The sequence below is a fragment of the Phyllobates terribilis genome, unplaced genomic scaffold (assembly GCF_046119375.1).
Source record: "Phyllobates terribilis strain yellow unplaced genomic scaffold, ASM4611937v1 Scaffold_1__5_contigs__length_1240528914, whole genome shotgun sequence".
Taxonomy (NCBI): Eukaryota; Metazoa; Chordata; class Amphibia; order Anura; family Dendrobatidae; genus Phyllobates; species Phyllobates terribilis.
The window spans coordinates 618,915,852-618,931,829 of NW_027362761.1; the positions used below are offsets into that span (position 1 = coordinate 618,915,852).

Genomic DNA, 15,978 nt, shown 5'->3' on the forward strand with positions numbered 1-15,978 from the left:
TGTGCAGTGCCATCATCTACCTGAGGTGTGCTCTGTGCAGTGCCATCATCTACATGAGGTGTGCTCTGTGCAGTGCCATCATCTACCTGAGTTGTGCTCTGTGCAGTGCCATCACCTACCTGAGGTGCGCTCTGTGCTGTGCAGGTATCTACCTGATGTGTGCTCTGTGCAGTGCCATCATCTACCTGAGGTGTGCACTGTGCAGTGCCATCATCTACCTGAGGTGTGCTCTGTGCAGTGCCATCATCTACCTGAGGTGTGCTCTGTGCAGTGCCATCATCTACCTGAGGTGCGCTCTGTGCAGTGCCATCATCTACCTGAGGTGCGCTCTGTGTAGTGCCATCATCTACCTGAGGTGTGCTCCGTTCAGTGCCATCATCTACCTGAGGTGTGCTCTGTGCAGTGCCATCATCTACCTGAGGTGTGCTCTGTGCAGTGCCATCATCTACCTGATGTGTGCTCTGTGCAGTGCCATCATCTACCCGAGGTGTGCTCTGTGCAGTGCCATCATCTACCTGATGTGTGCTCTGTGCAGTGCCATCATCTACCTGAGGTATGCTCTGTGCAGTGCCATCATCTACCTGAGGTATGCTCTGTGCAGTGCCATCATCTACCTGAGGTGTACTCTGTGCAGTGCCATCATCTACCTGAGGTATGCTCTGTGCAGTGCCATCATCTACCTGAGGTGTACTCTGTGCAGTGCCATCATCTACCTGAGGTGTGCTCTGTGCAGTGCCATCATCTACCTGAGGTGTGCTCTGTGCAGTGCCATCATCTACCTGAGGTGTACTCTGTGCAGTGCCATCATCTACCTGAGGTGTGCTCTGTGCAGTGCCATCATCTACCTGAGGTGTGCTCTGTGCAGAGCCATCATCTACCTGAGGTGTGCTCTGTGCAGTGCCATCATCTACCTGAGGTGTGCTCTGTGCAGTGCCATCATCTACCTGAGGTGTGCTCTGTGCAGTGCCATCATCTACCTGAGGTGTGCTCTGTGCAGTGCCATCATCTACCTGAGGTGTGCTCTGTGCAGTGCCATCATCTACCTGAGGTGTGCTCTGTGCAGTGCCATCAGCTACCTGAGGTGTGCACTGTGCAGTGCCATCATCTATCCGGGGTGTGCTCTGTGCAGTGCCATCATCTACGTGAGGTGTGCACTGTGCAGTGCCATCATCTACCTGAGGTGTGCTCTGTGCAGTGCCATCATCTACCTGAGGTGTGCTCTGTGCTGTGCAGGTATCTACCTGAGGTGCGCTCTGTGCTGTGCAGGTATCTACCTGATGTGTGCTCTGTGCAGTGCCATCATCTACCTGAGGTGTGCTCTGTGCAGTGCCATCATCTACCTGAGGTGTGCTCTGTGCAGTGCCATCATCTACCTGAGGTGTGCTCTGTGCAGTGCCATCATCTACCTGAGGTGTGCTCTGTGCAGTGCCATCATCTACCTGAGGTGTGCTCTGTGCAGTGCCATCATCTACCTGAGGTGTGCTCTGTGCAGTGCCATCATCTACCTGAGGTGTGCTCTGTGCAGTGCCATCATCTACCAGAGGTGTGCTCTGTGCTGTGCAGGTATCTACCTGATGTGTGCTCTGTGCAGTGCCATCATCTACCAGAGGTGTGCTCTGTGCTGTGCAGGTATCTACCTGATGTGTGCTCTGTGCAGGTATCTACCTGATGTGTGCTCTGTGCAGGTATCTACCTGATGTGTGCTCTGTGCAGGTATCTACCTGATGTGTGGTCTGTGCAGGTATCTACCTGATGTGTGGTCTGTGCAGGTATCCACCTGAAGTGTGCTCTGTGCAGTGCCATCATCTACCTGAGGTGTGCTCTGTGCAGTGCCATCATCTACCTGAGGTGTGCTCTGTGCAGTGCCATCATCTATCCGGGGTGTGCTCTGTGCAGTGCCATCATCTACCAGAGCTGTGCTCTGTGCAGTGCCATCATCTACCTGAGGTGTGCTCCGTTCAGTGCCATCATCTACCTGAGCTGTGCTCTGTGCAGTGCCATCATCTACCTGAGGTGTGCTCCGTTCAGTGCCATCATCTACCTGAGCTGTGCTCTGTGCAGTGCCATCATCTACCAGAGCTGTGCTCTGTGCAGTGCCATCATCTACCAGAGGTGTGCTCTGTGCAGTGCCATCATCTACCTGAGGTGTGCTCTGTGCAGTGCCATCATCTACCTGAGGTGTGCTCTGTGCAGAGCCATCATCTACCTGAGGTGTGCTCTGTGCAGTGCCATCATCTACCTAAGGTGTGCTCTGTGCAGTGCCATCATCTACCTGAGGTGTGCTCTGTGCTGTGCAGGTATCTACCTGATGTGTGAGCTGTGCAGAGCCATCATCTACCTGAGGTGTGCTCTGTGCAGTGCCATCATCTACCTGAGGTGTGCTCTGTGCAGTGCCATCATCTACCAGAGGTGTGCTCTGTGCTGTGCAGGTATCTACCTGATGTGTGTGCTGTGCAGTGCCATCATCTACCAGAGGTGTGCTCTGTGCAGTGCCATCATCTACCAGAGCTGTGCTCTGTGCAGTGCCATCATCTACCTGAGGTGTGCTCCGTTCAGTGCCATCATCTACCTGAGCTGTGCTCTGTGCAGTGCCATCATCTACCTGAGGTGTGCGCTGTGCAGAGCCATCATCTACCTGAGGTGTGCTCTGTGCAGTGGCATCATCTACCTGAGGTGTGCTCCATTCAGTGCCATCATCTACCTGAGGTGTGCTCTGTGCAGTGCCATCATCTACCTGATGTGTGCGCTGTGCAGAGCCATCATCTACCTGAGGTGTGCTCTGTGCAGTGGCATCATCTACCTGAGGTGTGCTCTGTGCAGTGCCATCATCTACCTGAGGTGTGCTCTGTGCAGTGCCATCATCTACTTGAGGTGTGCTCTGTGCTGTGCAGGTATCTACCTGATGTGTGCGCTGTGCAGTGCCATCATCTACCTGATGTGTGCTCTGTGCAGTGCCATCATCTACCTGATGTGTGCTCTGTGCAGTGCCATCATCTACCTGAGGTGTGCTCTGTGCAGTGCCATCATCTACCTGAGGTGTGCTCTGTGCAGTGCCATCATCTACCTGAGGTGTGCTCTGTGCAGTGCCATCATCTACCAGACGTGTGCTCTGTGCTGTGCAGGTATCTACCTGATGTGTGCGCTGTGCAGTGCCATCATCTACCAGAGGTGTGCTCTGTGCTGTGCAGGTATCTACCTGATGTGTGCTCTGTGCAGGTATCTACCTGATGTGTGCTCTGTGCAGGTATCTACCTGATGTGTGGTCTGTGCAGGTATCCACCTGAGGTGTGCTCTGTGCAGTGCCATCATCTACCTGAGGTGTGCTCTGTGCAGTGCCATCATCTACCTGAGGTGTGCTCTGTGCAGTGCCATCATCTATCCGGGGTGTGCTCTGTGCAGTGCCATCATCTACCTGAGCTGTGCTCTGTGCAGTGCCATCATCTACCTGAGGTGTGCTCCGTTCAGTGCCATCATCTACCTGAGCTGTGCTCTGTGCAGTGCCATCATCTACCAGAGCTGTGCTCTGTGCAGTGCCATCATCTACCAGAGGTGTGCTCTGTGCAGTGCCATCATCTACCAGAGGTGTACTCTGTGCAGTGCCATCATCTACCTGAGGTGTGCTCTGTGCAGTGCCATCATCTACCTGAGGTGTGCTCTGTGCAGTGCCATCATCTACCTGAGGTGTGCTCTGTGCAGAGCCATCATCTACCTGAGGTGTGCTCTGTGCAGTGCCATCATCTACCTAAGGTGTGCTCTGTGCAGTGCCATCATCTACCTGAGGTGTGCTCTGTGTTGTGCAGGTATCTACCTGATGTGTGCGCTGTGCAGAGCCATCATCTACCTGAAGTGTGCTCTGTGCAGTTCCATCATCTACCTGAGGTGTGCTCTGTGCAGTGCCATCATCTACCTGAGGTGTGCTCTGTGCAGTGCCATCATCTACCAGAGGTGTGCTCTGTGCTGTGCAGGTATCTACCTGATGTGTGCGCTGTGCAGTGCCATCATCTACCAGAGGTGTGCTCTGTGCAGTGCCATCATCTACCAGAGCTGTGCTCTGTGCAGTGCCATCATCTACCTGAGGTGTGCTCCGTTCAGTGCCATCATCTACCTGAGCTGTGCTCTGTGCAGTGCCATCATCTACCTGAGGTGTGCTCCATTCAGTGCCATCATCTACCTGAGGTGTGCTCTGTGCAGTGCCATCATCTACCTGATGTGTGCGCTGTGCAGAGCCATCATCTACCTGAGGTGTGCTCTGTGCAGTGCCATCATCTACCTGAGGTGTGCTCTGTGCAGTGCCATCATCTACCTGAGGTGTGCTCTGTGCAGTGCCATCATCTACTTGAGGTGTGCTCTGTGCTGTGCAGGTATCTACCTGATGTGTGCGCTGTGCAGTGCCATCATCTACCTGATGTGTGCTCTGTCCAGTGCCATCATCTACCTGATGTGTGCTCTGTGCAGTGCCATCATCTACCTGAGGTGTGCTCTGTGCAGTGCCATCATCTACCTGAGGTGTGCTCTGTGCAGTGCCATCATCTACCTGAGGTGTGCTCTGTGCTGTGCAGGTATCTACCTGATGTGTGCTCTGTGCAGTGCCATCATCTACCTGATGTGTGCTCTGTGCAGTGCCATCATCTACCTGAGGTGTGCTCTGTGCTGTGCAGGTATCTACCTGATGTGTGCTCTGTGCAGTGCCATCATCTACCTGATGTGTGCTCTGTGCAGTGCCATCATCTACCTGATGTGTGCTCTGTGCAGTGCCATCATCTACCTGAGGTGTGCTCTGTGCAGAGCCATCATCTACCTGAGGTGTGCGCTGTGCAGAGCTATCATCTACCTGAGGTGTGCTCTGTGCAGTGCCATCATCTACCTGAGGTGCGCTCTGTGTAGTGCCATCATCTACCTGAGATGCGCTCCGTGTAGTGCCATCATCTACCTGAGGTGTGCTCTGTGCAGTGCCATCATCTACCTGAGGTGTGCTCTGTGCAGTGCCATCATCTACCTGAGGTATGCTCTGTGCAGTGCCATCATCTACCTGAGGTGTGCTCTGTGCAGTGCCATCATCTACCTGAGGTGTGCTCTGTGCAGTGCCATCATCTACCTGAGGTGTGCTCTGTGCTGTGCAGGTATCTACCTGATGTGTGCTCTGTGCAGTGCCATCATCTACCTGAGGTGTGCTCCGTTCAGTGCCATCATCTACCTGAGGTGTGCTCCGTGGAGAGCATGGGATGTGACACTGTCAGCATGGGATGTGCGCTGGGCCGTGCCGCTCTCAGCATGGGATGTGCGCTGGGCCGTGCCGCTCTCAGCATGGGATGTGCGCTGGACCGTGCCGCTCTCAGCATGGGATGTGCGCTGGGCCGTGCCGCTCTCAGCATGGGATGTGCGCTGGGCCGTGCCGCTCTCAGCATGGAATGTGCGCTGGGCCGTGCCGCTCTCAGCATGGGATGTGCGCTGGGCCGTGCCGCTCTCAGCATGGGATGTGCGCTGGGCCGTGCCGCTCTCAGCATGGGATGTGCGCTGGGCCGTGCCGCTCTCAGCATGGGATGTGCGCTGGGCCGTGCCGCTCTCAGCATGGGATGTGCGCTGGGCCGTGCCGCTCTCAGCATGGGATGTGCGCTGGGCCGTGCCGCTCTCAGCATGGGATGTGCGCTGGGCCGTGCCGCTCTCAGCATGGGATGTGCGCTGGGCCGTGCCGCTCTCAGCATGGGATGTGCGCTGGGCCGTGCCGCTCTCAGCATGGGATGTGCGCTGGGCCGTGCCGCTCTCAGCATGGGATGTGCGCTGGGCCGTGCCGCTCTCAGCATGGGATGTGCGCTGGGCCGTGCCGCTCTCAGCATGGGATGTGCGCTGGGCCGTGCCGCTCTCAGCATGGGATGTGCGCTGGGCCGTGCCGCTCTCAGCATGGGATGTGCGCTGGGCCGTGCCGCTCTCAGCATGGGATGTGCGCTGGGCCGTGCCGCTCTCAGCATGGGATGTGCGCTGGGCCGTGCCGCTCTCAGCATGGGATGTGCGCTGGGCCGTGCCGCTCTCAGCATGGGATGTGCGCTGGGCCGTGCCCCTCTCAGCCTGGGATGTGCGCTGGGCCGTGCCGCTCTCAGCATGGGATGTGCGCTGGGCCGTGCCGCTCTCAGCATGGGATGTGCGCTGGGCCGTGCCGCTCTCAGCATGGGATGTGCGCTGGGCCGTGCCGCTCTCAGCATGGGATGTGCGCTGGGCCGTGCCGCTCTCAGCATGGGATGTGCGCTGGGCCGTGCCGCTCTCAGCATGGGATGTGCGCTGGGCCGTGCCGCTCTCAGCATGGGATGTGCGCTGGGCCGTGCCGCTCTCAGCATGGGATGTGCGCTGGGCCGTGCCCCTCTCAGCTTGGGATGTGCGCTGGGCCGTGCCGCTCTCAGCATGGGATGTGCGCTGGGCCGTGCCGCTCTCAGCATGGGATGTGCGCTGGGCCGTGCCGCTCTCAGCATGGGATGTGCGCTGGGCCGTGCCGCTCTCAGCATGGGATGTGCGCTGGGCCGTGCCGCTCTCAGCATGGGATGTGCGCTGGGCCGTGCCGCTCTCAGCATGGGATGTGCGCTGGGCCGTGCCGCTCTCAGCATGGGATGTGCGCTGGGCCGTGCCGCTCTCAGCATGGGATGTGCGCTGGCCGTGCCGCTCTCAGCATGGGATGTGCGCTGGGCCGTGCCGCTCTCAGCATGGGATGTGCGCTGGGCCGTGCCGCTCTCAGCATGGGATGTGCGCTGGGCCGTGCCGCTCTCAGCATGGGATGTGCGCTGGGCCGTGCCGCTCTCAGCATGGGAAGTGCGCTGGGCCGTGCCGCTCTCAGCATGGGATGTGCGCTGGGCCGTGCCGCTCTCAGCATGGGATGTGCGCTGGGCCGTGCCCCTCTCAGCCTGGGATGTGCGCTGGGCCGTGCCGCTCTCAGCATGGGATGTGCGCTGGGCCGTGCCGCTCTCAGCATGGGATGTGCGCTGGGCCGTGCCGCTCTCAGCATGGGATGTGCGCTGGGCCGTGCCGCTCTCAGCATGGGATGTGCGCTGGGCCGTGCCGCTCTCAGCATGGGATGTGCGCTGGGCCGTGCCGCTCTCAGCATGGGATGTGCGCTGGGCCGTGCCCCTCTCAGCATGGGATGTGCGCTGGGCCGTGCCGCTCTCAGCATGGGATGTGCGCTGGGCCGTGCCCCTCTCAGCCTGGGATGTGCGCTGGGCCGTGCCGCTCTCAGCATGGGATGTGCGCTGGGCCGTGCCGCTCTCAGCATGGGATGTGCGCTGGGCCGTGCCGCTCTCAGCATGGGATGTGCGCTGGGCCGTGCCGCTCTCAGCATGGGATGTGCGCTGGGCCGTGCCGCTCTCAGCATGGGATGTGCGCTGGGCCGTGCCGCTCTCAGCATGGGATGTGCGCTGGGCCGTGCCGCTCTCAGCATGGGATGTGCGCTGGGCCGTGCCGCTCTCAGCATGGGATGTGCGCTGGGCCGTGCCCCTCTCAGCTTGGGATGTGCGCTGGGCCGTGCCGCTCTCAGCATGGGATGTGCGCTGGGCCGTGCCGCTCTCAGCATGGGATGTGCGCTGGGCCGTGCCGCTCTCAGCATGGGATGTGCGCTGGGCCGTGCCGCTCTCAGCATGGGATGTGCGCTGGGCCGTGCCGCTCTCAGCATGGGATGTGCGCTGGGCCGTGCCGCTCTCAGCATGGGATGTGCGCTGGGCCGTGCCGCTCTCAGCATGGGATGTGCGCTGGGCCGTGCCGCTCTCAGCATGGGATGTGCGCTGGCCGTGCCGCTCTCAGCATGGGATGTGCGCTGGGCCGTGCCGCTCTCAGCATGGGATGTGCGCTGGGCCGTGCCGCTCTCAGCATGGGATGTGCGCTGGGCCGTGCCGCTCTCAGCATGGGATGTGCGCTGGGCCGTGCCGCTCTCAGCATGGGATGTGCGCTGGGCCGTGCCGCTCTCAGCATGGGATGTGCGCTGGGCCGTGCCGCTCTCAGCATGGGATGTGCGCTGGGCCGTGCCCCTCTCAGCCTGGGATGTGCGCTGGGCCGTGCCGCTCTCAGCATGGGATGTGCGCTGGGCCGTGCCGCTCTCAGCATGGGATGTGCGCTGGGCCGTGCCGCTCTCAGCATGGGATGTGCGCTGGGCCGTGCCGCTCTCAGCATGGGATGTGCGCTGGGCCGTGCCGCTCTCAGCATGGGATGTGCGCTGGGCCGTGCCGCTCTCAGCATGGGATGTGCGCTGGGCCGTGCCCCTCTCAGCATGGGATGTGAGCTGGGCCGTGCCGCTCTCAGCATGGGATGTGCGCTGGGCCGTGCCGCTCTCAGCATGGGATGTGCGCTGGGCCGTGCCCCTCTCAGCATGGGATGTGCGCTGGGCCGTGCCGCTCTCAGCATGGGATGTGCGCTGGGCCGTGCCGCTCTCAGCATGGGATGTGCGCTGGGCCGTGCCGCTCTCAGCATGGGATGTGCGCTGGGCCGTGCCGCTCTCAGCATGGGATGTGCGCTGGGCCGTGCCGCTCTCAGCATGGGATGTGCGCTGGGCCGTGCCGCTCTCAGCATGGGATGTGCGCTGGGCCGTGCCGCTCTCAGCATGGGATGTGCGCTGGGCCGTGCCGCTCTCAGCATGGGATGTGCGCTGGGCCGTGCCGCTCTCAGCATGGGATGTGCGCTGGGCCGTGCCGCTCTCAGCATGGGATGTGCGCTGGGCCGTGCCGCTCTCAGCATGGGATGTGCGCTGGGCCGTGCCGCTCTCAGCATGGGATGTGCGCTGGGCCGTGCCGCTCTCAGCATGGGATGTGCGCTGGGCCGTGCCCCTCTCAGCCTGGGATGTGCGCTGGGCCGTGCCGCTCTCAGCATGGGATGTGCGCTGGGCCGTGCCGCTCTCAGCATGGGATGTGCGCTGGGCCGTGCCGCTCTCAGCATGGGATGTGCGCTGGGCCGTGCCGCTCTCAGCATGGGATGTGCGCTGGGCCGTGCCGCTCTCAGCATGGGATGTGCGCTGGGCCGTGCCGCTCTCAGCATGGGATGTGCGCTGGGCCGTGCCGCTCTCAGCATGGGATGTGCGCTGGGCCGTGCCGCTCTCAGCATGGGATGTGCGCTGGGCCGTGCCCCTCTCAGCTTGGGATGTGCGCTGGGCCGTGCCGCTCTCAGCATGGGATGTGCGCTGGGCCGTGCCGCTCTCAGCATGGGATGTGCGCTGGGCCGTGCCGCTCTCAGCATGGGATGTGCGCTGGGCCGTGCCCCTCTCAGCTTGGGATGTGCGCTGGGCCGTGCCGCTCTCAGCATGGGATGTGCGCTGGGCCGTGCCGCTCTCAGCATGGGATGTGCGCTGGGCCGTGCCGCTCTCAGCATGGGATGTGCGCTGGGCCGTGCCGCTCTCAGCATGGGATGTGCGCTGGGCCGTGCCGCTCTCAGCATGGGATGTGCGCTGGGCCGTGCCGCTCTCAGCATGGGATGTGCGCTGGGCCGTGCCGCTCTCAGCATGGGATGTGCGCTGGGCCGTGACGCTCTCAGCATGGGATGTGCGCTGGGCCGTGACGCTCTCAGCATGGGATGTGCGCTGGGCCGTGCCGCTCTCAGCATGGGATGTGCGCTGGGCCGTGCCGCTCTCAGCATGGGATGTGCGCTGGGCCGTGCCGCTCTCAGCATGGGATGTGCGCTGGGCCGTGCCGCTCTCAGCATGGGATGTGCGCTGGGCCGTGCCGCTCTCAGCCTGGGATGTGCGCTGGGCCGTGCCGCTCTCAGCCTGGGATGTGCGCTGGGCCGTGCCCCTCTCAGCCTGGGATGTGCGCTGGGCCGTGCCCCTCTCAGCCTGGGATGTGCGCTGGGCCGTGCCGCTCTCAGCATGGGATGTGCGCTGGGCCGTGCCGCTCTCAGCATGGGATGTGCGCTGGGCCGTGCCCCTCTCAGCATGGGATGTGCGCTGGGCCGTGCCGCTCTCAGCATGGGATGTGCGCTGGGCCGTGCCGCTCTCAGCATGGGATGTGCGCTGGGCCGTGCCCCTCTCAGCCTGGGATGTGCGCTGGGCCGTGCCCCTCTCAGCTTGGGATGTGCGCTGGGCCGTGCCGCTCTCAGCATGGGATGTGCGCTGGGCCGTGCCGCTCTCAGCATGGGATGTGCGCTGGGCCGTGCCGCTCTCAGCATGGGATGTGCGCTGGGCCGTGCCGCTCTCAGCATGGGATGTGCGCTGGGCCGTGCCGCTCTCAGCATGGGATGTGCGCTGGGCCGTGCCGCTCTCAGCATGGGATGTGCGCTGGGCCGTGCCGCTCTCAGCATGGGATGTGCGCTGGGCCGTGCCCCTCTCAGCCTGGGATGTGCGCTGGGCCGTGCCCCTCTCAGCTTGGGATGTGCGCTGGGCCGTGCCGCTCTCAGCATGGGATGTGCGCTGGGCCGTGCCGCTCTCAGCATGGGATGTGCGCTGGGCCGTGCCGCTCTCAGCATGGGATGTGCGCTGGGCCGTGCCGCTCTCAGCATGGGATGTGCGCTGGGCCGTGCCGCTCTCAGCATGGGATGTGCGCTGGGCCGTGCCGCTCTCAGCATGGGATGTGCGCTGGGCCGTGCCGCTCTCAGCATGGGATGTGCGCTGGGCCGTGCCGCTCTCAGCATGGGATGTGCGCTGGGCCGTGCCGCTCTCAGCATGGGATGTGCGCTCGGCCGTGCCGCTCTCAGCATGGGATGTGCGCTCGGCCGTGCCGCTCTCTGCATGGGATGTGCGCTGGGCCGTGCCCCTCTCAGCCTGGGATGTGCGCTGGGCCGTGCCCCTCTCAGCTTGGGATGTGCGCTGGGCCGTGCCGCTCTCAGCATGGGATGTGCGCTGGGCCGCGCCGCTCTCAGCATGGGATGTGCGCTGGGCCGCGCCGCTCTCAGCATGGGATGTGCGCTGGGGCGCGCCGCTCTCAGCATGGGATGTGCGCTGGGCCGTGCCGCTCTCAGCATGGGATGTGCGCTGGGCCGTGCCGCTCTCAGCATGGGATGTGCGCTGGGCCGTGCCGCTCTCAGCATGGGATGTGCGCTGGGCCGTGCCGCTCTCAGCATGGGATGTGCGCTGGGCCGTGCCGCTCTCAGCATGGGATGTGCGCTGGGCCGTGCCGCTCTCAGCATGGGATGTGCGCTGGGCCGTGCCGCTCTCAGCATGGGATGTGCGCTGGGCCGTGCCGCTCTCAGCATGGGATGTGCGCTGGGCCGTGCCGCTCTCAGCATGGGATGTGCGCTGGGCCGTGCCGCTCTCAGCATGGGATGTGCGCTGGGCCGTGCCGCTCTCAGCATGGGATGTGCGCTGGGCCGTGCCGCTCTCAGCATGGGATGTGCGCTGGGCCGTGCCGCTCTCAGCATGGGATGTGCGCTGGGCCGTGCCGCTCTCAGCATGGGATGTGCGCTGGGCCGTGCCGCTCTCAGCATGGGATGTGCGCTGGGCCGTGCCGCTCTCAGCATGGGATGTGCGCTGGGCCGTGCCGCTCTCAGCATGGGATGTGCGCTCGGCCGTGCCGCTCTCTGCATGGGATGTGCGCTCGGCCGTGCCGCTCTCTGCATGGGATGTGCGCTGGGCCGTGCCCCTCTCAGCCTGGGATGTGCGCTGGGCCGTGCCCCTCTCAGCTTGGGATGTGCGCTGGGCCGTGCCGCTCTCAGCATGGGATGTGCGCTGGGCCGTGCCGCTCTCAGCATGGGATGTGCGCTGGGGCGTGCCGCTCTCAGCATGGGATGTGCGCTGGGGCGTGCCGCTCTCAGCATGGGATGTGCGCTGGGCCGTGCCGCTCTCAGCATGGGATGTGCGCTGGGCCGTGCCGCTCTCAGCATGGGATGTGCGCTGGGCCGTGCCGCTCTCAGCATGGGATGTGCGCTGGGCCGTGCCGCTCTCAGCATGGGATGTGCGCTGGACCGTGCCGCTCTCAGCATGGGATGTGCGCTGGGCCGTGCCCCTCTCAGCCTGGGATGTGCGCTGGGCCGTGCCCCTCTCAGCCTGGGATGTGCGCTGGGCCGTGCCGCTCTCAGCATGGGATGTGCGCTGGGCCGTGCCGCGCTCAGCATGGGATGTGCGCTGGGCCGTGCCGCGCTCAGCATGGGATGTGCGCTGGGCCGTGCCGCGCTCAGCATGGGATGTGCGCTGGGCCGTGCCGCTCTCAGCATGGGATGTGCGCTGGGCCGTGCCCCTCTCAGCCTGGGATGTGCGCTGGGCCGTGCCCCTCTCAGCCTGGGATGTGCGCTGGGCCGTGCCCCTCTCAGCCTGGGATGTGCGCTGGGCCGTGCCCCTCTCAGCCTGGGATGTGCGCTGGGCCGTGCCCCTCTCAGCATGGGATGTGCGCTGGGCCGTGCCGCGCTCAGCATGGGATGTGCGCTGGGCCGTGCCGCTCTCAGCATGGGATGTGCGCTGGGCCGTGCCGCTCTCAGCATAGGATGTGCGCTGGGCCGTGCCGCTCTCAGCATGGGATGTGCGCTGGGCCGTGCCGCTCTCAGCATGGGATGTGCGCTGGGCCGTGCCGCTCTCAGCATGGGATGTGCGCTGGGCCGTGCCGCTGTGCTCTTCGTACCTGTGGTCAGGGATTTTCTCAGCCAATCCGAAGTCAGCCACCACGGCGGTATATCCGCTGTCGTCATAGCGCACGAGGCAGTTCTGGGGAGAGAGGCAGAGAGGGCGAGATGTGGATTACTGGGCGTCACTGTATATGGAGGATGTTAGTCTTCATCTCTGTTGATGGTGTCCACAGTACACAGGTCATTACCTTGGAGGTGAGATCACGGTGGAAGACGCCCTTTGCGTGCAGGTAGCGTAGGCCACGGGCGATATCCAGGCTCAGCTTGACACGCACGGACCAGGACAGCGGCTCCACGCTCTGCAGCAGCTGCTCCAGGTTACCTCCATTAATGTACTGGAAGGAGAGGAGATGGGAATACCCAGAATGCAATGAGTGAGGGCTGCAGGCGGAACTACCCAGCATGCACAGGATGATGACGCCGCTGTTGTGACTATCGAGCATGCAACGGGTGATGACTGCCAGACATGCACAGGGCGACGGCCGCAGGCAGGACTGCCCAGCATGCACAGGGTGACGGCTGCAGGCAGGACTGCCCAGCATGCACAGGGTGACGGCCGCAGGCAGGACTGCCCAGCATGCACAGGGTGACGGCTGCAGGCAGGACTGCCCAGCATGCACAGGGTGACGGCCGCAGGCAGGACTGCCCAGCATGCACAGGGTGACGGCTGCAGGCAGGACTGCCCAGCATGCACAGGGTGACGGCCGCAGGCAGGACTGCCCAGCATGCACAGGGTGACGGCCGCAGGCAGGACTGCCCAGCATGCATAGGGTGACGGCCGCAGGCAGGACTGCCCAGCATGCACAGGGTGACGGCCGCAGGTAGGACTGCCCAGCATGCACAGGGTGACGGCCACAGGCAGGACTGCCCAGCATGCACAGGGTGACGGCCGCAGGCAGGACTGCCCAGCATGCACAGGGTGACGGCCACAAGCAGCACTGCCCAGCATGCACAGGGTGACGGCTGGAGGCAGGACTGCCCAGCATGCACAGGGTGACGGCCGCAGGCAGGTCTGCCCAGCATGCACAGGGTGATGGCTGGAGGCAGGACTGCCCAGCATGCACAGGGTGATGGCTGGAGGCAGGACTGCCCAGCATGCACAGGGTGATGGCTGGAGGCAGGACTGCCCAGCATGCACAGGGTGACGGCCGCAGGCAGGACTGCCCAGCATGCACAGGGTGATGGCTGGAGGCAGGACTGCCCAGCATGCACAGGGTGACGGCCGCAGGCAGGTCTGCCCAGCATGCACAGGGTAACGGCCGCAGGCAGGACTGCCCAGCATGCAGTTGTAAAGTTTACATGCACAAGTTGGGAGAGATGGGAGCAGCAAACGCCCATGTGCACCAGACCCCCAATGTGCACCCCACTTACCTCAGTGAGGGCGTGTAGCTGCCCCTGCTGCACACAAACACCCATGAACCTAAGGAGAAAGAACAAAGAGAATAAGAGCTCGGCTCATCACTGCGCGTAATCACATCCCGCCCATGAGGTACATGAGGAACCAGCAGTCAGGACTAACAATGAAGGTGACACATATCACCGAATGTAGAGGAGCAAAACGTGCATGAGTGCGACCGTTACTTCAGGATATTGGGATGATCAGGAGGGTGAGGATGACCTTTACCTCAGGATATTGGGGTGATCAGGTGGGTGAGGATGACCTTTACCTCAGGATATTGGAGTGATCAGGTGGGTGAGGAGGACCTTAACCTCAGGATATTGGGGTGATCAGGTGGATGAGGATGACCTTTACTTCAGGATATTGGGGTGATCAGGTGGATGAGGATGACCTTTACCTCAGGTTATTGGGGTGATCAGGTGGGTGAGGATGACCTTTACCTCAGGATAATGGAGTGATCAGGTCGGTGAGGAGGACCTTAACCTCAGGATATTGGGGTGATCAGGTGGGTGAGGACGACCTTTACCTCAGGATATTGGGGCGATCAGGTGGAGGAGGGCGACCTTTACCTCAGGATATTGGTGTGATCAGGTGGAGGAGGGCGACCTTTACCTCAGGATATTGGGGTGATCAGGTGGGTGAGGACGACCTTTACCTCAGGATATTGGGGTGATCAGGTGGATGAGGATGACCTTTACCTGAGGATATTGGGGTGATCAGGTGGATGAGGACGACCTTTACCTCAGGATATTGGGGTGATCATGTGGGTGAGGATGACCTTTACCTCAGGATATTGGGGTGATCAGGTGGAGGAGGACAACCTTTACCTCAGGATATTGGGGTGATCAGGTGGATGAGGATGACCTTTACCTCAGGATATTGGGGTGATCAGGTAGATGAGGATGACCTTTACCTCAGGATATTGGGGTGATCAGGTGGGTGAGGATGACCTTTACCCTCAGGATATTGGGGTGATCAGGTGGATGAGGATGACCTTTACCTGAGGATATTGGGGTGATCAGGTGGATGAGGACGACCTTTACCTCAGGATATTGGGGTGATCATGTGGGTGAGGATGACCTTTACCTCAGGATATTGGGGTGATCAGGTGGAGGAGGACGACCTTTACCTCAGGATATTGGGGTGATCAGGTGGATGAGGATGACCTTTACCTCAGGATATTGGGGTGATCAGGTGGATGAGGATGACCTTTACCTCAGGATATTAGGGTGATCAGGTGGATGAGGATGACCTTTACCTCAGGATATTGGGGCGATCAGGTGGAGGAGGGCGACCTTTACCTCAGGATATTGGTGTGATCAGGTGGAGGAGGGCGACCTTTACCTCAGGATAGTGGGGTGATCAGGTGGGTGAGGATGACCTTTACCTCAGGATATTGGGGTGATCAGGTGGATGAGGATGACCTTTACCTGAGGATATTGGGGTGATCAGGTGGATGAGGACAACCTTTACCTCAGGATATTGGGGTGATCATGTGGGTGAGGATGACGTTTACCTCAGGATATTGGGGTGATCAGGTGGAGGAGGACGACCTTTACCTCAGGATATTGGGGTGATCAGGTGGATGAGGATGACCTTTACCTCAGGATATTGGGGTGATCAGGTGGATGAGGATGACCTTTACCTCAGGATATTGGGGTGATTAGGTGGGTGAGGATGACCTTTACCCTCAGGATATTGGAGTGATCAGGTGGGTGAGGAGGACCTTAACCTCAGGATATTGGGGTGATCAGGTGGATGAGGATGACCTTTACCTCAGGATATTGGAGTGATCAGGTGGAGGAGGGCGACCTTTACCTCAGGATATTGGGGTGATCAGGTGGGTGAGGACGACCTTTACCTCAGGATATTGGGGTGATCAGGTGGATGAGGATGACCTTTACCTCAGGATATTGGAGTGATCAGGTGGAGGAGGGCGACCTTTACCTCAGGATATTGGGGTGATCAGGTGGATGAGGACGACCTTTACCTCAGGATATTGGGGTGATCAGGTGGGTGAGGACGACCTTTACCTCAGCATATTGGGGTGATCAGGTGGATGAGGACGGCCT

The 15,978-nt window shown here is 61.6% G+C and overlaps 1 protein-coding gene across 2 annotated transcripts in view; it reads right to left on the reverse strand.

The window, feature by feature from the left end:
• LOC141273002 (uncharacterized) overlaps positions 1-15,978 on the reverse strand; it is a 114,252-nt gene that overhangs the window by 57,168 nt on the left and 41,106 nt on the right. For both annotated transcript variants that reach the window (XM_073684290.1, XM_073684284.1), the window contains exons 4-6: positions 13,879-13,927; positions 12,696-12,842; positions 12,504-12,586 (exon numbers count right to left, since the gene is read on the reverse strand). In XM_073684290.1, coding sequence (XP_073540391.1) covers positions 12,504-12,586; positions 12,696-12,842; positions 13,879-13,927 — 279 coding nt within the window. The remainder of the gene's footprint in view (positions 1-12,503; positions 12,587-12,695; positions 12,843-13,878; positions 13,928-15,978) is intronic.